We start from the raw sequence: 20862 nt of genomic DNA on the forward strand, positions 1-20862 counted from the left end.
ATTAAGAAGGTGAAATTGACAGGATAAGGAAACTTACTAGATTTAGCAGGTGAGGGAGAATTCTGGGATGGATAAATGGGTACAGGGTGGTACTGTTCACTGAGATTGGGTATATCGGAGTAGGAACAGATATGTTTGTGTTTGGGGCAAAGGCTGGGTAGAGAAAATGATTAATTCTTTTGGAGTATGTTGAACTTTTTTTTTTAAACAACTTTCTGTGTGGTTTAAGTTCACAAGTCTTATTTTTTTTTTAATGTTTATTTTTGAGAGAGAGAGAGAGAGAGAGCGCGTGCGTGAGCAAGTGGGGGAGGGGCAGAGAGTGAGAGAGAGAGAGGGAGACACAGAATCCGAAGCAGGCTCCAGGCCCTGAGCTGTCAGCACAGAGCCTGACACAGGGCTCGAACCCACAAACTGCGAGATCATGACCTGAGCTGAAGTCAGACGCTTAACCGACTGAGCCACCCAGGTGCCTCTGAACCTAAACTTTTGTTAGGGCATCTAGATAGAGATGTAGCAGACATTTAGATTCATGGGTCTGGGCACTGTCACATTTTAGGTGGGTAACCTTAAACAAGTTATTTAGCCCTTTGTGCCTCAATTTAATCACCTATAAAAAGAGAATAATGTCTGTTTGTCATAGGTTGATGTAAGAGTATGGCATGGGTTGGAAAGAATAAATTTTTTAAATGTATGCAACTTGCCTTCATGCAAATTCATTCTTTTCTCTGAATCAGTCTGAATCAGTATTTCTAAGTGTCATTCATGGTTCTCTTCCATCACAGTCACCTAGAGTACTTGTTTAAAATGCATATTCTTTCTTTCCCTCATTCTCCCCACCTACTGAATCAGAATCTCTTACCGGGTGGGACCTGGAAAATAATATACTTCATGGGGTTGCTTTGAATACAAATATGTTCATCTTTGTAAAGCCTCTACCACAGCGACTTTCACATGGCAGATACCGTATTTTTTTTTTAACAATTCCAAAGTTTCCTTTCACTTGCATCTCCTATATTTCATAACACACATCTGAAGACTTAGTTATTCCATACCAAATGCTTATCCCCTTACAAACTTACCATGATCTTTTATTCCTCAGTACCTTTGCTAAAACCATTTCCTTTACTTGGAATGACCTGCTTTCCTTTATACCTGCTGAAATTTTATATATTCTTTAATTCTTAGCCTTTGTATTATCTCCTCTATGATAATCCTTGTGAGAATAAGCTGCTAACTCTCTTCTCAGTATTTCTGCAATACTTTGTGCCTCTATATTGTAGCACTTAGTGCAGTCCACCTGTATTATAATGAGTGTGTATTTATCTGTTTCCCTCATTAAATGGTGAACTCCCAAATGGCAAGAACTATGCATTTTAGCACAGGACCTGTAAAGTGGGATCTCAATAAATGTTTGCTGCATTGAATCTGTCATTATGGATATCATTAAACATTTTGGGGGGAATGCCTGGGTGGCTTCGTCAGTTAAGCATCCAAATTCAGCTCGGGTCATCATGGGTTCAAGCCGCCATCAGGCTCTGCACTGGCAGCACGGAGCCTGTTTGGGATTCTCCCTCTCTGCCCCTCCCTTGCTCGTGCTCTCTCTGTCTCTCTCAAAATAAATAAACTGAAAAAAGAAAGCCAAACCAGGTAGCAGCCACCCAGGGAGAACTAAAGTAAATGGGGAAACTTTACTCCAACTTTCAATTTTGAAAAATGTCCTACACAACAGCCGTATGAATGGCACAATATATTCCCCTACACCTTTAATCTAAATCCTCAAGTTATTAACATTTACCATGTATTTTTTTTCTCTAAACACACAGACACTTCCCTTCCCTCCCCTGAATCACTTGAGACTAAACGTCAGATACTGTATTTCAGCATTGCCTTCCTAAGAACATGAACATTTTCTTACATAGCTACAATATCATTATCACAAATAAGATTGTTATCTTTGGTACAGTAATATTATCTAATATACATTCTATCTTCAAATTTCCCTAAAGTCTCAAAAATATCCTTTATAACTTTTGTTGGTTTTGTAGTTTTATTTTTATATATAATACAGGCAATAGATATAAAGTAGAACTTAGTTCTCAGAGAATTGGCCAGACTGGAGGTTCTCGTGTCCAGGTCAGTGCTACCTAAGGAAAGGTAGATGAGCTGAGGTCCCTAAGCCTTTCTGCTTTTGCGTTTGTTTGCTTTTGCTTTTGTTTTCCCACTCACCTTCCAAACCTGGTTGACAACATAAAACCTGTGTTGAGCTGCTTCTATGTTGAACCTCTTCTCATTTTTTTAAATTTTGAAAAATTTCAAACCGACAAAACAAACTGGAAAAAAAAAAAGAACAAGCACTTGTATACCATCAGCCTATATTCACCAGTTAACACTCTGCCACATTGACTTTGTCTTTATATGGCACACATACTACCCCTCTCCCTTTCTCTCTTTTTCACTAATTTTTTTAAGTTTATTTATTTGGAGAGAGAGAGCATGAGCAGGGGAGGGATAGAGAGAGAGTCCCAAGCAGGCTCTGCACTCCATGCTGAGCCAGCGCAGCGCTCGATTTCAGGACTGACATCCTGACCTGAGCCAAAATCATGAGTGGGACGCTTAACCAACTGAGTCACCCAGGCACCCCATCCCCACTTCAATAATTATTTTTGCTGAATTATTTGAAAGTAAGTTACTGACATTGTGACACTTGATAGTTCACATGAGCCCTAAGTACTGCAGAATGTATCTACTAAAACAAAGTCATTCTGCCATACATAATCACAGTATTATACTCAAAAAACTCAGCATTGATAAAATATTAAGTAATATCAACTCCATAGTCAAACTGTAACAATTGTTCCAATTAAATAATGTCTTTTATAGTTGGCTTTCCTTGCCAATCCAAGATCCAATCAAGGGTCGGTCATGCTTTACATTTTGTTGTCCTACTTCTTGTTGTTGTTGTTGTCCTATTTCTTTAGTCTGTTAATCAAGTCAGTTCCTCCCCATTTTTTCACTTTTATGACACAGATATTTTTGAAGGGTCCAGGCCAATTATTTTGTAGAATAGTCTACAATTTAGGTTTATCTGATTCTTTTCCATCATGATTAGACACAAGTTAATCATTTTGGGCATAAGTGCTTCATAGGTGGTTATATCTTACGTGCATATCTGAAGGCAAATAAAGTCAGTCTGCCCCTTTATTGATGAGGTTATGTTTGATCTGTGTTTAAGATGGTGGTAAAGGTAGAGTGCCTGGGTGGCTTAGTCATTAAGCATCTGACTTTGGCTCAGGTCATGATCTAGGTTCATGAATTCAAGTCCCACATCAGATGAGCTCAAGCCCTGCTTCGGGTGAGCATGAGTCCCGTTTTGGGCCAGCCCCGCTTCTCTCTCTCTCTCTCTCTCTCTCTTCTGCCCCTCCTGGGATTTTTTCTGTCTCTACCCCTCACTCACTTGCACCCTTGCTCTCTCTCAAGGAAAAAAAAAAGGATTAAAAAAAAGATGGTGGTAAAGGTACATTTTTCCATTTGTAATCAATAAACAATCTGTAGAGTAATAATTTGAAACTTTGTCATATCTTGTTCAAACACCCAGCAACCTTTTCATCAAGTGGTTTTAGCATTAACCACTGATCCTTGCCTGAATTTATTACTAAATTAGTGGTTGCACAATGATGATGCTTCTGTCATTCCTTCTACATTCATTAGCTGGATTCTTCTGTAATGTAGCTTTTCTTCTGCCACTCCCACCCTTTTTAGTATCACTACAGGCTCATGTTTTCTTTTTTTACTTATTGTGTACTATGTTCTTAATGTGTTTCAAAATTCGTATGTTGAAATCCTAACACCTAAAGATGATGGTATTAGGGGTTGGGGTCTTTGGGTGCTTGAAGGTGTAGCCCTCATGAATGGGATTAGTGCCTGAGAAAAGGGGCTACAGAAATATTCCTTCCACCACATGAGAATAAAGAAGGCATTGACTACAAACCAGGAAGAGGGCCTTCACCAAAACTCAACCATTCTGATGCCTTGATCGTGGATATCTAGCTTCCAGAACTGTGAGAAATAAATTCCTATTATTTATAAGCTACCTACTTTGTAGCTTTTTGTTACAGCAGCTTGAACACAGTGATGTTTTAATCCACTGCCATTGGTAATATTTTTGAGGTTTAAATTGTCCCAAATCTGACCAGTGTTCTTTTGACACGTTCCCAACAGTTTTTTTTACCATTGCCTTGTTTTCTGGCATAGCAAAATATATTATCTCTTGATTCAGCCATTTCTTCAAAGAGCCATGGTTCCTTTTAGTGAAGAATGGGATCTAGAAATCAAGAGCTGGATGTTAGGTGTGTTCATTGTTACTGAGATGTCACTACGTCTATGCCTTTCAGTATACACAGCCAGAAAATGTGTGTGTGTGTGTGTGTAATGAATTCATAAAACCTCCAGTTTAATCTAATACCTCAAGATTCTTTCTCTTATTCCCCCATTCCATATCTGTGCTTTCCTTCTCCCATGGAGAAACGTAATTCCCCAAAGCATCGGTAGAATTACATATTTGCTGTGTTTTTCTATGAACACAAAATAATTTTGAAATTACTACACCAATATTATAACTAACATCAAAATCACAAAATAAACTTTGAGATCTTTATAGGTATTTTTGTACTTGGAACACATTTCCTTTAGGTGTACAATCAGAACACTGTTACAAACTTACTTCGTGTATGTTTCCTTTTTGTTGTGTCATCAATTTCAGACCATTGAGTTCATTTGTTTCTGTTGGCATACTGTGTAAGGGTCTCCCTACTTCCTGTCTTTGCTGATTTAATTTTTTGAATGTAAAACATTTACATGGTTTAGAAGTCAAAACAATTTAACAAGGTACACTTAGAAAAATCTCACTCCTTTCCCTATCTTTTCCATCCCATACCTACTTCACTCCAATAGGTCAGTAACTATTTGTATTAGTTTATGGTTTATCTCTTCTGTATTTTAATAGTAAGCAAATATACACGTACACCTACCCACATACGTACATACATACATCTTTTTTCTTATAACTCCCTTCTTACATAAAAGGTAGCATATCTTGCCCTTTTTTTCTCTTTCACTTAACAATATATACTGAAAATCAGGATATCAGTTCTTAGAGATATTCTTTTTTCTTTTATACAGCTATAGAGTAATCCACTATGTGAATGTGATACTGTTTCTTCAATTTATCCTATGGATGGGCACTTAGATTGCTTTCAATATTTTGCTATTATATATAGTGCTACAATGAATAACCTTGTATATGTACATGGTTTCTTGTATCATCGGAGGTGTATCTTCAACATGTAGGCTTAGAACTAGGATTGCTGGTTAAAGTATAAATGTAAATGTAGACTTGTTAGATGTTGTCAAATTCCCCTTTATAGAGTTTATACTATATATTAGTGTTACCAACAATTTATCAGGCCAGTTTTGAAATGTGGAAATGATTTAAATTGTTAGTAAAAATGAAAAGCATGTCCTATTGCTCTCTTTATTCAAGTCAAAGTTAAATAACAGAAGATGGAACCTACCAAGAATGAAAGAAAGGACTCTGGTGATTCTTTGGAGTCTTTCAGAACCCTCTTTTGAAGCTCAAACAAGTTAATCTAGCATCCAAAAATGAGTTTGGCATGTACTGTCATAATTCAACATTTAAAAATATATAGGGATTGCTTACAGGGTGCTAAATATTGTCTCAAACCCTGACATACAGTCAAATCACCTGTCTCCTCCTTCAAGGAAATGGGAGAATTAGGCAAAGAGAACATTGTAGTAAATGCTATAATACATGAACCAAAAGAGTTGCAATGGGAGAAAGGAAGAAGCACGTAAAACTGCCTGAGTATTCACAGAAGGTGTGATCTTTGACCTGATTTTTTTTTTAATGTTTATTTACTTTTGAGAGACAGAGACAGAGTGTGAGCAGGCAAGGAGCAGAGAGAGGGAGACACAGAATCTGAAGCAGGCTCTAGGCCCTGAGCTGTCGGCACAGAGCCTGATGCGGGGCCCGAACTCCCAAGCTGTGAGATCATGACCTGAGCTGAAGTCAGACGCTCAACCGACTGAGCCACCCAAGTGCTCCTGACCTGATTCTTGAAGGGTAAACAAGGGAACTTCCCAGGTAAACAAGGGAACTACCAGGGAAAGTGTGTGCATAGGCATAGAAGGGTGGGGGAAATGCTAGAGTAGAATCATGGGGCGGGGGGGGGGCTCCTGGGTGTCATGGTTGAGCAACCAACTTTGGCTCAGGTCATGATCTCACAGTTCATGGGTTTGAGCCCTGTGTCGAGCTCTGTGCTGACAGCTTCAGGCCTCAAGCCTGCTTTGGATTCTGTGTCTCCCTCTCTCTCTGCCCTTCCCGTTTGTGCCCTGTCTCTCTCTCAAAACAAATAAACATTAAAAAAATTTTTTTTTTTTTAATCATGGGAAGAGCTCCTCAATTGGTCAGCAGTGTCTACAAACATTTATTTTCATAGGAGACTCTATCATATGGGTAGTTGGGGCTAGATGGACATGTAAGGCTCCTCCAAGCCGTAGATCCTATCACTTTGAGACTAATATGTAGACTTAAATCTTATTCATGGATTAAATTTTAAAGTCAGCACTTAAGATGAAAATTGCTTAGGGGCGTCCAGGTGGCTCAGTTGGTTGAGCATCTGACTTTGCTCAGGTCATGATCTCGTTGTCTGTGAGTTCGAGACCTGCATCGGGCTCTGTGCTGACAGCTTGGAGCCTAGAGCCTGTTTCAGATTCTGTGTCTCCCTCTCTCTCTGCCCCTACCCCCCTCATGCACGCGCTCTCTCTCTCTCTCTGCAAAAATAAATAAACTTAAAAAAAAAAAGATGAAAATTGCTTAGAGTCAGATCCCTTCTAGAAGATCCCCTTAATGTTAGAACGCATGTGTTATCTTCCATACAGGACAAAGTAGTTCTTTTGCATTTAAGGTCCGTGTTGTATGAAGAATGCATATTGTAGGTTTAAACACTAGAAACACACTTGATGAGACCAAAGTTTCACACTGGAAGCAGCAACTATGAAATTGAGATGGAAGGAATAACAGACACATGACTGCCATCTCATGTTATGCCCTTTGAGTACAATGGCTGAATTACCATCACTATTTAAATAGTTCTTTCTTTTTTTTTTCTAAAAACATATAGTTGAGGGGCGCCTGAGGTGGCTCAATCAGTTAAGTGTCTGACCTTTGATTTCGGTTCAAGTCATGATTTCATGGTTTGTGAGGTCGAGTCCGTGCTGGGCTCTACACTGACAGTGTGGAGCCTGCTTGGGACTCTCTCTCTCCCTCTCTCTGCCCCTCCCCTGCTCATGCTCTCTCTCTCTCTCTCTCTCTCCAAATAAACAAACATCTAAAAATTGAACAAAAACTATATAGTTGAATTCCCATAAGGTAAATGTCTCTATGGCTCCCTGTGTATATTCTACATAGAAGACATAGTCCCTTGGGGTCTAGTGTAGTTAACTCCTTCATATCTGTTCTACCCAAATGATTCACAACTAGTCATGGTTTAGTTTAAGAATGGGTCTTTGGATCTGTTAGGTTAAAGAAGAAGCTGCTGTGTATATTAGAAATCCCAAAATCTAGTGGCTTACAGAAAATAGAAATATATTTCTCTCTTATTAGTGTGGCCCACCTAAGCTGGGGGGGGGGGGGCGGGCAAGGAGAACAGCTCTGGGGGAACTGCCAGGGGCCCATGTTTTTTTTCCTCTGTTGTTCTACCATCTTCTAGAGCATTTGAATGTCGGAGTTCTAACTTGAAAGGAAGGTGAAAGAGAAGAAAAGCTCACACCTAATGTCTTAAGGCCCAAACCTAGATGTTGTGTCATTTCTTCTGCTCCTATTCCATTGAACTTTATATTGGTGAGAGCATAGTCACATTGCCATACCTGGCTGCAAGGGAAAACACGAAGTGGAGTCTCTGGCTGGGCAGCTTCTTTTACCCAGAAGAGGTAGAATAGATTTTGAAAGAACTCGCAGTCTTGCCAGTAGGAGATGTGAGGGCAAGTGTAAGGGACATTTGGAAAATATTCCCACTCTTCGAAGTTAATGAAGAAGCATATTACTAGACTGCCTATCTGTTTTTCATATTCTGATAATTTTATTTGTATAAAACCTGTTGCCTTTGCAATTCCATGTATTTTCTATTGTGCATTTAAAATTTTCATTTTGAGAATGGGGCTGTAGGCTTTGCCATATTGCCAGAGCAGGCTGTGTCACCAAAAACAAAAACGAAACACAAATTTGCCTCTGCCCTGGTCGAGATAGGAAGACCATTTAAGAGGCTCTTAATTCAGGCAAATGATAATGAGAATGTGACTCAGGCAGTGTCCACAGGGGACAGATTGAAGAGATCCTTTAACCCTCACTCGCAGAATCTGCTTTTCTCAGCAACACAGCCAGATAACAGCATTGCCACTAACCATTTATTTCAGCAGGAGGAAATGCTTCCTTGAAAGCGTAATTTAGGAATGTTTTCTTTTTAAACTTAACATAAAATAAGATGAAATGTCCCAGCCATGTAAGATGCCACTCTTGTCGTTTAGCCGGTATAATGGATATTATTATTATTAGCTGGACATTTCCCCACAATTAATAGCTTTCCCTCAAGAAAAAACAATAAGATTTTACAACCTCACATGGTGTGACAGAAAGCCTCTTAAAGAAGAGGCACAGAATCAGACACTCATGCAGGGAAGACAGCCTTGTGGTTTGCCCCAAGGGATTGGAAGAAGCGGAGGAGTCGCTGGTGGCAGGTTGAGGACACCTCAATAACAGACTGATGCTCCAATCACAGGCCTCTGCACAAAGCTGTGAGTAATCACCCACCAATGCCGGGATCCACAGGCTGTTGCAGAGTTATCTTTCACTGCTCTGTACGTGACACCCTGGGCCTGCAGTATTGCACACAGCAGCCACATTTGTCACTTGAGTTCCATTGATCCAGCAACTCTGATGGGTTGCGGCTGTCTTCAGTCTCTGAATCTCCCAAGGATTATGGTTTTGCACTTTTACTGACCTTTCACTTGATTTTGAGCAGTGGCCTTGTTTCCTTTTACTAGAATGTGAGCTCTTAGAGTCTGGGGATCATGATGCTCCTCAAAGTAGATGCAATTCTTTGTTAGATGAAGCAATCTTTCAGTATTTCAGTTAAGTGCATTTACTTGAGGAAGGTGAAGCTCCCCAACCTGATTTGTAATTCTATTAAATATTTACCTTGGTTATTGCCCCAGAAGATTATTTTAAGTCCTGTATAGCATAACTGCGGTGCAGGGCGGTTCTAGGATTAATCAGAGCCATGGAACTAAAAACACATCTAATCCTTTTACATTTCTTTAAGAACTAATCATTGTAATCAAGTGAAAAAAAATCCCTTTTTATCTTGCCTTTTAAAAATTTATGAACCGAAATAACTTTTACAAAAAAAGAATCTATTCTCCCCCAGTCTCCTCTGATCTTTGTGAAGAACCAGTGAAGCTGGAGGCAGAGGTACTGTTCAGAGCCACCTGGGCCCGAGGTCTGCATCCTCGCCCCAAATGAGGAATATACCCTTCCTGCCGACCAGTTTGGTTCACTCTTTGACATGCAGGTGTTCCAACTTTTCATAGTCCCTTAAATGTAAGCTCATACAGTCTTAAGTGTCAGCTCCTTAGAAAGATGCTGATGACATAAGTCTGAATATAAAAGTGTAATAGTGAGAGAGACTGGCTTCCTTATCAGCCCTGGAACATTCACTGATGGGGTGAAGGATGTCAGCAGCACTTGCACACCCCATAAGGAATCAAGAGCCGTGGAGAAAGCCGGCAAAGATACACTGCATCTGGTTCCACTTGGTGTAGCCACTTGGCATCTGTTTTGTTTCCTTGGCTAACTAAATGAGGAAGCAGTGAGTTGTATGTGTGCCTATATGTGGTCTCTTCCTGCTAATCTATAACCTGCCTATACTACTACACTTAAAAAAAAAAATTATGGGGTGCCTGGGTGGCTCAGTCGGTTAAGTGTCTGACTTTGACTCAGGTCGTCACTTCACGGTTCATGGGTTTAAGCCCTGCATCATGCTCTGTGCTGACAGCTCAGAGCCTGGAGCCTGCTTTGGATTCTGGGTCTCCCTCTCTCTTTTTGCCCCTCCCATTGCTGTCTCTCTCACACAAACAAATGTTTAAAAAATTAAAAAAAAAAATATATATATATATGTATTCTGCAATTATTACATGAAGTAACCTATAAATGTCTATTAGGACAAATTGATAGTGTTGCCCAAATCCTCCATTTCCTTATTGACTTTTTGTCTATTTGTTCTAGAATTACTGAGAGAGAGTTGTTAAAATTTCTAACTATGGTGGTGGTATCTGTTTCTCCTCTTAGTTGTTATTTTTGTCTTACATTTTGTAGCTTTTTTACTAAGAGTATACAGATTTGGAGTTGTTATATTTTTGTTGATGAATTGGCCTTTTAAGCATCATGATATGACACTGCTTATCTGTAGTAATATTTCTTAAGGTCGACTTAATCTGATATTAGTATAACCACACCACTTTTCTTACTGTGTGTTTATGTGTTTTTTCATCCTTATACTTTCAACCTGTGTTTTTTTTATTTAAAGTGCATACCTTATAAGTAGTGTTTAGTTGGATCTTGCTTTTTAATCTAGACAATCTTTACCTTCAACTCTTTAGTCCACTTAATATTATTGATATAGCTACGTTTTATTTTTTATGTTTATTTTTGAGAGAGAGAGAGAGAGAGAGAGAGAGAGAGAGTGAGCAGCAGAGGGGCAAAGAAAGGAGGAGACACAGAATCCGAAGCAGGCTCCAGGCTCTGAGCTGTCAGCACAGAGCCTAACGTGCAGCAGCCACCCAGGCGCACTGGTATAGCTATGTCTAAGTGTTTCAATTGTCATTTGTTTTTTGTTTGACCTCATGTTTCCCATTCCTTCCGGCGTTAATCAACTATTTGTTAAATATTCCATTCTGGGGATGTCTGGGTGGCTAAGTCGGTTAAGTGTCCAACTTTGACTCAGGTCATGATCTCATGATTTGTGGGTTTGAGCCCCACATCAGGCTTTGCTGACAGCTCAGAGCCTGGAGCCTGCTTCGGATCTGTGTCTCCCTCTCTCTGCCCCTCTGCCGCTCTCACTCTCTCTCAAAAATGAATAAATGTTAAAAAAAAAAATTTTAGGGATGCCTGGGTGGCTTAGTTGGTTGGGCGTCCAACTTCAGCTCAGGTCATGATCTCATGGCTCATGAGTTCAAGCCCCGCATTGGGCTCTGTGCTGACAGCTCAGAGCCTGAAGCCTACTTTGGATTCTGTGTCTCCCTCTCTTTGCCCTTCCCCTGCTCATGCTCTGTCTCTCTCTCCTTAAAAAAATAAACATTTAAAAATTAAAAAAAAATTTTTTTAAATATTCCAATCTGTCTCTTCTGTGATTTTTTAGCTTCTGTTTGTGTGAGAGAGACAGAAACAGAGAGAGATTGCTCTAGGGAAGATTCAGGTTCACATGTAAACTAATAAATATTCTACCTGCAGTGAGCAACACAACTCTGTGTGGTCATTAGGCTTATTTCTTTCAAACTTCAGGAAAGTTGCTCCTTGGTTTATGGTATTCGAACAAAATGCATTAAACTGAAAGTTACACGTTTCAGTTCAAATCCCAGCTCCACCACCTAAAACTTGTGTCATCTTGGCCAATGTGTATATATTTTGTGAGCTTCAGTTTCCTTATCTATAAAATGAGAACGGGTGTTTTAGTGCTACTTTATAGGATGACTACATAGATTATGTGAAGTAATTTCTATAGCTGTATTATGAAAACTGTAACTATAAACATATAGGATATTATTTCAGGATTTAATGAAGACTGATTTGCTCTCTTTATACCTTAAAAAGTATATATAAATTTCAATCCTATCTCTTCTATCATCTTTCTAAATTGAAAAACCTTTCTTTCTTTGGTACACTTGTCTTCATGATATTTTTGGCAGTTCTTTCCTTGTACCGTCTCCAACTATGATTGGGTACCCCTTCCACAACCACTGCATCAAGGCATACTTCTTTCTGCTCATACTTTAAGACCCAATTAAAACAGCATGTCATTTATGACAACTTCCCACTCGTATTTATTCCCTCTCTTCTGATATCCTCTCAACTCTATTTATCTCATCCTACTGTAACTACTTCCACACATTCACTAACTTTGCCTGACTGAAACTCCTCCATTAACTATTTGGTTCATCTCAGTATTTCCAATGTTGAGTGTAGAGCCTGGTGCAGAGTAAGTGCACAGTAAATACCTGTTGACTGAATGAAAGGATAGACAACTCAGGGAAGGACGGCTTTGGTCACTGATCTTCAGTGCTGAGAGTGTCATCCCTGTGAAGATACAGAATACGTGAAGCCCAGTAATTGTGCTCGTATTTATCAAACTCCCACTGTCCCATTTGCTGATGTGGAAGCAGTTCAGAAGCCACCATCCTTTAATGTTGGATTAATGTCACTAAACATCTTACCTTAAATATCCCTGGGACACTCTGGGAAGACTTTATGTAGTGACAGGTTTTAAAGCATCAATGTAAGTTTTCCATAAGTGGGAAAGGAACTCAGAAAAAGGTGCATTCTCTTGAAGTCTTTCCACAGTCCAAATTTTGGCTTAGTGTGCAAGTGCTTTCTTCTCCTACCCCCCTCTTTCTACTCTCACCTGTGACACACCAGTCATACTGAATGACCTTTAGTTCTCCATGTTTTTCCTTCCTCTGAGCCTTGTACATGCTATTCCCTCTACTTAGAATGCTTTGTTCCACTGATTTCCTGTTACCTGGCTAATTCTTGTGTGTCGTGTAGGTCTCAGCTTACATGTTACCTCCTCTGGGATGCCTTCAGTGACCACTTGTCCCGACTCCCCAAGTCTGAATTAGGTGCTCTTTCTCTATGTTCTCACAACACCCTGAACTAACTTCCTTTAGCACTGATAAAAGTATTGAAATTCCTTTTTAGTCTTCTATATTTTTCACTAGACTTAGCATTGAATCTTCTATTATTCCGAGGGCCCTGAATGATGCTTGGCACAGAATAAACCTCAGTAAACATTTTCTCAATAAATTAATGGACGAATGAATGAATCCCACAAGAATCCCAAATGCAAAGAAAGCTTAAAATAACAGGTAGCTGGTATACTTTCTCTTTCCATATCTAGCATTCTCCTGGTGTGCAGCCTGCAGATGTGGAGGAAGTTGTTAAGAAGGGTGTGCAGACTCTTGTGATTGGCCGAGGGATGAGTGAGGCCTTGAAGGTAGGTATTGGTGAGCACAGCATTCCTGAGGACAGCTGGTGACCTCTTGGACCATTACCTTAGAAATATGTCCTTCTTGGGGCACCTGGGTGGCTCAGTTGGTTAAGCGTCCCACTTCGGCTCAGGTGATGATCTCACCGTTTGTGGGTTCAAGCCCTGCGTCTGGTTCTGTGCTGACAACTCAGAGCCTGGAGCCTGCTTCTGATTCTGTGTCTCCCTCTCTGCCCCTGCCCTGCTTATGTACTCTCTTTCAAAAATATAATAAAGGTTAAAAAAAAAAAAGTCCTTCTTGGGAGGTCATCTCAATATATCATGCACTCTCATTTTGCTGAGTCAGGAGTGGCCTAGGATAAAATAATGGATGTTAGTACTCTTCCTCATCAGGGTTGGACTCTCCAGTCTCAACCTAAGCCTAGGCCTGTGTTGTTTCAACTATTTTTCAGAAATTCTTCACTCCTGGAATTCTCAAGCTCGATAGCTATCAATATTCAGTTCTTTAGATTTCATAGTACTTCACTTTTTTATTACATGACGTTTTTATAATACTTTCTATTCTTTCCTTGAACACAATCAAGTTATGCCTTTTTTCCCTTTCAGAAAAAAAAATTTATTTTTATTGTACTTAAAGAAATAATACATGCTTATAGCAAAACAGGAGATGCAGAAATGTTGAAGTAGAAAAGTGAGAGCTCCCCACCCCGGTTTGTACATGTAATGTATACTGCTCCAGGTTCCTATGTAACTGCAAATACATACTCTTACACGTACAGATATACACGTACACACTTATAATCATTTTTTACATCAACAGGATCACATTGTACATATTGTTCTGTAACTTCCCACTGATGTTGCTACATTGTGGACAGCCTTTCACAGAAGTATATAGAGATCTACCTCATTCTTTCCTTTAGACAGATGTCCTAAAATACAGTTCCCTACTGATAAAGCTGCAATTCATTTATATTTTTTGTTTAACCTAGTTTTTTTCCCATTAAAATAATTCCTTTCTACAGGCTACTGTTATTATAAAGTTATTCAAACATATAAAAAATATAGGGTGTTTAAAAAATATTTCAGAACTCTTTCTGAGGCAGAGTCTAAACAAAATCTCCTTAAAATACTCAGCACAAGCCAGTTAAGAAAATATCCAATAATAGCTGCCACTATTGAGAATCTTTTATATAAATTAATTTACATTTATTCAGTGCCTTCTATGGGTCAGACACTATTCTAGGCACTGGAGACAACACGAAAAATGAGACAAACAAGGTTCATGGCCCTCTTGGAAATTAAAACAGTAGATAATTTCACATCGTAACAAATGTTGTGAAGAAAATAGTGACTTCTGAGGGGCTGCTCTAAATGCAGGAGTCAGGAAAGGCCTTTCTGAGGAGACATTTGAGCTGCTGTGTACATACAGTAGTTAACTTCATGCTCACACCACCCTGTGATGTTAGAGTTATTCCCATTTTATAGCAGAAGAAACTGGGGTTGAAAAACTTTAAACAGCTCGCCTACAGCCACTTGGTGGGTACATGGCAAAGTTAGACTTTAGACTCTGGTTGGACTAACTCAAACATTCAACATTTACATGCTAGACATTTTACATACCTTAGCTGAATTAATTTTCATACCAGCCCTGTGAACTAGGTATTATTATCCCTATTTACAGACATGGAAATCAAGGGTCAGAGAACTGAATTCACTTACCCAAGGTCACACTGCTAGTAACACTTAAATCTAAGCCTGTCTGACTCCAGAATCCATACTGTTTCCATTTCCACTTCACCGGAGCTTTGTACATGCAGGATACTTTCAATCAACTTCTTAGAAGCCTTACTGACTCCTTGGGGCTCACTGCCAAATTTTCGACTGGTAAATGCTGGGTGACAGTTGTCATTGTCCAATTCTGTAGAGAGCACTTGCCTCATGGCAGGAAAGGAAACCCTGGAGAGCCTTTCCCTGGACTCACTCATCTCTTTCCCTCTTCTCAGGTGCCTCCGTCAACTGTGGAGTACCTCGAGAAACAAGGCATTGATGTGCGGGTCCTCCAGACAGAGCAGGCAGTGAAGGAGTATAATGCCTTGGCTGCCCGAGGAATCAGGGTAGGAGGGGTCTTCCATTCCACGTGCTGATGGAGCCTTAAGGAGAATAAATCACTAAGCCACAATGCCTCTGACTATCACTCTTACCACTCTCACCAACCTCCCCAAGTATTTTTCAACAGCTGCTCATGCCCAGTGCTGGGCTAGGGCTTGGGATGCATGGATGACTAAGGCAAGGTCCCATTCTGGGGGGAACTGAAAAGGAAGAAGACAGATATTTACCAAAGTTTAATAATACAGTAAATGTTAGGCCAGAAATACGAGAAAATAAAGGCAAAAAATAAAGCCTTCTGCTTTGAAGGCCAAAGAAAAGTTTCAGTGCATTAAAATTACATTGCGATTGATGCTTTGGAATGTTTAACCATTAATTCAACCAATTTTTACTGAGTACTTTATATGCCAGGCACTGCTAGAGGCTCCAGAGAAACAGCAATAAAAGTCTTATCCTCACAAAGCTTATATTCTAGTGGGGAAAATAAACAATAAATTCCATAATGAAAGCAGAACCCGTTATGAAGAAAAAGCAGGATAAGAAGATGAAGAGTAGTGAAGGCTATTTCAGATACGTGGTCAGGAAGTCTCTTTGTGCAGATGACGTAGGAGCAGAACCCTGAATGAAGTGGCAGAACATTTCTGTAATAGTAACAGTAAAAGGAGCAACGTCCTGATACTAGGGATCTAGGTCATCTGTCTTACTAGCTAAACCTCACCTTCCCTTGCTACGAAATGATGGGGCTGGACTAGACCACCGTGGATAGTCTTTGTTCTGTTAAATGCCACATGTCCTTTGTGAAGCCTTAGAAGAGACTGATGAACTATAAAATTATCACCATCTCATTAGTTTTCATTCCTCCTCCTCTTTAAAGAGTTAGGAGTATGGGCTTTGGTGTCAAATAGCCTTGACTTTGAACTGTGGCTTCCTGCCACTCATTGGTTGGGCATTTATTTAATCTCTTAAAAGTTTCACTGTTCTCATCTGTCAGATAGGGATAATAATTAGTACCTGGAGTGATTTTGTAGGTATTAAATGGGGTGATTCATACCATGTCTTAGCATACTGCTTGGCATGTAGTAAGGACTCAATAAATTGAAGCCATTGTTGTCTGTATTTTGATTAATAGGTGTGCTGTGTAAAGTCAATGTTTATTTTTATGGTTCATAACATAGCAGCTTATTTCATAGATCTGTAGAATGTTGAAGTCCAAAGGAACTATCTACTCTTATTTATTCATTCTCTTTCATGCCCATTTACTAAGAGGCTCTTACTGAGACTGATTTTCATATGACCAGTTATTGCTGGGCGCTGGGGGTAGAGAAATGAATAAATTCTAATTCTTGCCCTCAGGAGTTCTGTGGGAGAGACAAATCTACAGATAATGATGATACAGGCATTAATGTTATAATAGTTACAAGGTCTAATGGTGACCTAAAGGATGGCCTAATCATACCAGAATGGAAGGGAAAGTAAGGAAGACATCACTAAGAACAGGACACAAGCTGAGTCTTAAAGAACAGGTGTTCATCTATTCGCCGAACATTTGGCAAATTTTAAACATTTACTAGGTCAAGTGTCTATCACAGCCACAATAAAATACAATTGTCCACCTCAGCCCTTGTTGAAGCCACGACCCCAGAAAGCTGGGTTTTGCTCCATGTGAGCCTGTCACCTGCTTGGCCCAGTTGGATATCTGACTGGGCAGCCAATCCACAGACCAAACAGCAACTTAAGATGTGGCTTGGCAAGAAAAGGGGAGCTAAGACTACTAGAATGGAAAGTGAAGGAACCTCTCCAAGTTTGCCCAGCAAGGAAGTGGCAGTGTTCTCACCGTGTATCTGCACACAGAGTAGCTGGAAGAAACACGTTAAATACAGAGTGATGGTATCAATGTTGCAAACTGGCACAAAGCTACCTAGACACCTATTTTGTCTCCGAGTCATCAGATTAGAACCCAACGCTGTGTCTTGATCTCTGCTACACACCACCTTAAAAGGTCCATGGGAGTGGGATGCCTCACCGGCTCAGTCGGTAGAGCAGGCAACTCTTGACCTCAGGGTCGTGAGTTGAAGCCCCACACTGGATTAGAGCTTACTTAAAGGGGGGGGGGGGGGCATGAGAGTGAGATCCTCACAGATCTGACTTAGCCTGGAGGTCTGAGGAAGTCCTGCTCAGTATCCTTCCTGCCACCAGCAATTTGACAGATACAGGATCTTTCTAGGTCTCAGTTCACAGCTCAAAAAAGCCAGGCACCTATATGGCTAGAGGGTGTTTGATAAAATTCAGACTGTTTCTCTATTGATGCAATCAAATTTTTTAAGTGGAATGTAAAGTGAGACATCTCTAGTGGGTGTTGCATTAGGTGTGGGTGTAATCAGTGTTCCTGGGTTGTCTCCACATTATAGAGAACTTAGTACAATCTTCTTGGAGACAGAAGTATCTGGCAGTGACATTATTAAACTTTGTATAGAACTGGTAATAAACAGCTCCAATTTCTGAATCTGTTCTCCATGGTCATTGCTGGAAATGTGCAGAACCTGGAGAAAAGCTATTTTTCCACGTGACACTATACTTGGTCCCATGTCTTAATCATTAAGCCCTTTGATTTGATTTGTAGGCAGCACAGCCCTCCCTCTGCCCACACTTAATTTCTTCTAGCTTGAGTGGTTCCTAAGACGAGAAGTCTGCCAAGTGCTTTCTGGGTACCCTATAATTCTGTTTGCAGAAGTCAATCGTGTCAAAGCCAAATATAAAGTCCTTTCGGAAACACGAATCCCAGGGCTGGCTTTTGCAGGCATGCCATGGTACTGCTAAGTTTGCTCTGGAATCATATTCATTCTTCCCCTGCCTGGTATGTGCCAGTAGCTGTGCCGGGGATACAACAGATGTTCTCACTATGCGTCTACGCACAAAGTAGTTGGAAGAAACAGACATTAAATACAGAGTGATGGTACCAATGTTGCAAACTGGCACAAATCTACCTAGACACCTATTTTGTCTGAGTCATTTTAACATTAATTTTTAATGGCTTTTTTTTTTTACATGAAAATGCAGATTTCTGGCTTTTCTGGAAGAACTGGAAGATCTTATACCCCCAGGCCCACACTTACAAACCACTGAGTAGAACTGAATGACCACTGTCTTCTGACAGAAGCTATGCTCTGACTGAAGAGAACTGAAGTCTATTATCTTCCTCCAGGTTGCATGACTCCTTTTCCCCTGCCTACCTTCTTTAGAGGTTTCCATTTGTGAACCTGAAATAAATACTTAAGTAAATATCCTTAAAGAACATATAGAAGGCTTTCGGAACACAGAGGCCACGCGCCAAGCCCACAGGAGACACAAGACAGGCTCCAGAATGAGGCTCAGTTCTGGAGAATGAGAAGGAACCAAAGGAGACAATTTGAGGATATATTCTGGGGCTCAGCAGGTCCAAAGGTCTGAGACAAAACAGCATGATGAATGTTGGCAAGAACTACAGACCTTCTCTATAGCCAGAGAAGTACAAGAATGTGTTGCAAAGGCAGTATGAGGCTGGAGAGCAGGGGAGGGGCATGAAGAGCCTTCGGGGACAGAACTTTAGACTTTATCCTGGGACAGAAGTGGGCCACCTGAGAGGGACTTAAGCAGGGGAAGGGCATGAGCAGATCTGGATTTTAGAAAGATCACTCTGGTAGCTGTGTGAAGACTGAACTGAAGAGGCAAGGTCTGAGGCAAAATCTTTAGGAAGCTAATGCCCCATTTTAGGGGAGATGACAGTGGCCTGCACTAGGACAGAAACTGAGTATGAGAAGGGAATTGAGTCAAGAAACATCTAAGCAGAATTTAAAGGACTTGATGGCTATGTTTACATGAGGGATGAGGAGGAAGTCCAATGTGACACCTAGGTTTCTAGCTTTGCCTGCTGGGTGCAAGGGAGACTGCTTACAAAGCACAATAGACCCATTATGGAAACCATATTCACTAAGAATCAGGAGGCCTGGGTTCCAGCCGTGGCTTCACCATGGATTCTCTCTGGGCTTGTACATTCACTTCTAAAATGAAGGTGCAACACCAAAGTGATCTTTATACCCCCTTCAGGTCTTTATAATATAAGGTCATTTTTTCACTTCATTCAAAGTGTGGAAACAGATGCAGAAAAATCAAGATTCTCATATTCCACAGAACCTGATAATTCAGGGTAAAAGGAATTTAAAAGGTTGGACCCAATCTCTCATATGATACTTGAATTCCTTTGCAATAAACTTGTTAGGAGCTTGTTCAACCTCTGCTTGAACACACCCGATATGGACATTTTCTTATCTCCTAATGTATCCCATTTAATTCTCACCTACCTTTAAAACTTATCTTAATACTAAGCCATAATCTGCCCCTTAGTGTATCTCCACCTTTGGTGCAAAACATACTATATTCTGGGTATTAAGACCTAGGATAAAGTCCTAGCTTTGCCCCTTAGGAGAAAAACATAATCTCAAAACCTCAGTTTCTACACCTGTAAAATGGGAGATAACCTGAAAGGATTTTTATAGCAGGGGTACTAGATCTGAAAAGGATGCAGCACAGCCTTCTCCCAGGAGGCTTTCTAAAACTATAGCATGAGGGGCTCAGTTGGCAGCCATGGGTTTCATTGTTTTCATCTACACTCCAACCTAGCAATCATCATTAGATGCCTGGGTAAGGACTGTGCTATGATTCGGCCTAGCTCCCAGCTTCATTTTGTCACCAGGGACAGCACTTTTGCCAGGGTATCTTGTTGACACAGAAGAGCCCACTGATGGCACATCCTTGAGATATACAAAACAAGCAAGTACACTAGAAAAGGCAGCGCTGTGAAGATCTTTCTTCCCTTAGTCCCACTCTAGCAGGTAAGACGTTCTGGAGCCAGACTACCTGGGTTCAAACACCAGCTCTATCATTTATTAGTTGTGTGACTGAGGCCAAGTTACTCAATTCTCTGAACTCCAACTCCCTTGCTTGTAAAACAAAGATGATAGTATAACTATTCAGAGGGTGGTCGTGAGGATTACAGGAGTTAATTCGTGCAAAAGGTTTACAACACTGCTGGGCACAAGTCAAGTGCATTAAAGCAAAAGCCAAACATGCTTGAATTAAAATTCCAGCTTCACCTGAGTAATCCTATAATCTTCCTATTATTTTTATAAGTTTTCCACGTACCAAATACGATCAAGATTGGCTGCAGATTCAGATTCTACCAAGCATTATTTGATTGAACCCATTCAATAACATTTAAGGTATAATTATCTCTATTTTATAGATGAGGAAACAGAGGCATAGAGAGCTGAAGATCTGAAGGCTTTTTCCATATACTTTCCCTGAGCTGGTACAGCCTAGGCCTTTGGAATCATCTTGGATTTGAATGAATACAGGCTTTACTACTTACTGTACAGGTTTCCTCCCA

The 20862-nt window shown here is 40.3% G+C and overlaps 1 protein-coding gene across 1 annotated transcript in view; it reads left to right on the top strand.

Annotated features, from left to right (window-relative positions):
* The window catches only part of AAMDC (adipogenesis associated Mth938 domain containing), a 30164-nt gene extending 14651 nt beyond the window's left edge, over positions 1-15513 (top strand). Inside the window, exons 3-4 of the mRNA XM_015078866.3 lie at positions 13245-13340; positions 15338-15513. Of these exons, the coding sequence (XP_014934352.1) occupies positions 13245-13340; positions 15338-15478 (237 nt within the window). The 3' untranslated portion in view covers positions 15479-15513. The remainder of the gene's footprint in view (positions 1-13244; positions 13341-15337) is intronic.
* Positions 15514-20862: the final 5349 nt, after the last annotated feature.

The sequence above is a fragment of the Acinonyx jubatus genome, chromosome D1, assembly GCF_027475565.1.
Source record: "Acinonyx jubatus isolate Ajub_Pintada_27869175 chromosome D1, VMU_Ajub_asm_v1.0, whole genome shotgun sequence".
In the NCBI taxonomy this organism is placed as follows: Eukaryota; Metazoa; Chordata; class Mammalia; order Carnivora; family Felidae; genus Acinonyx; species Acinonyx jubatus.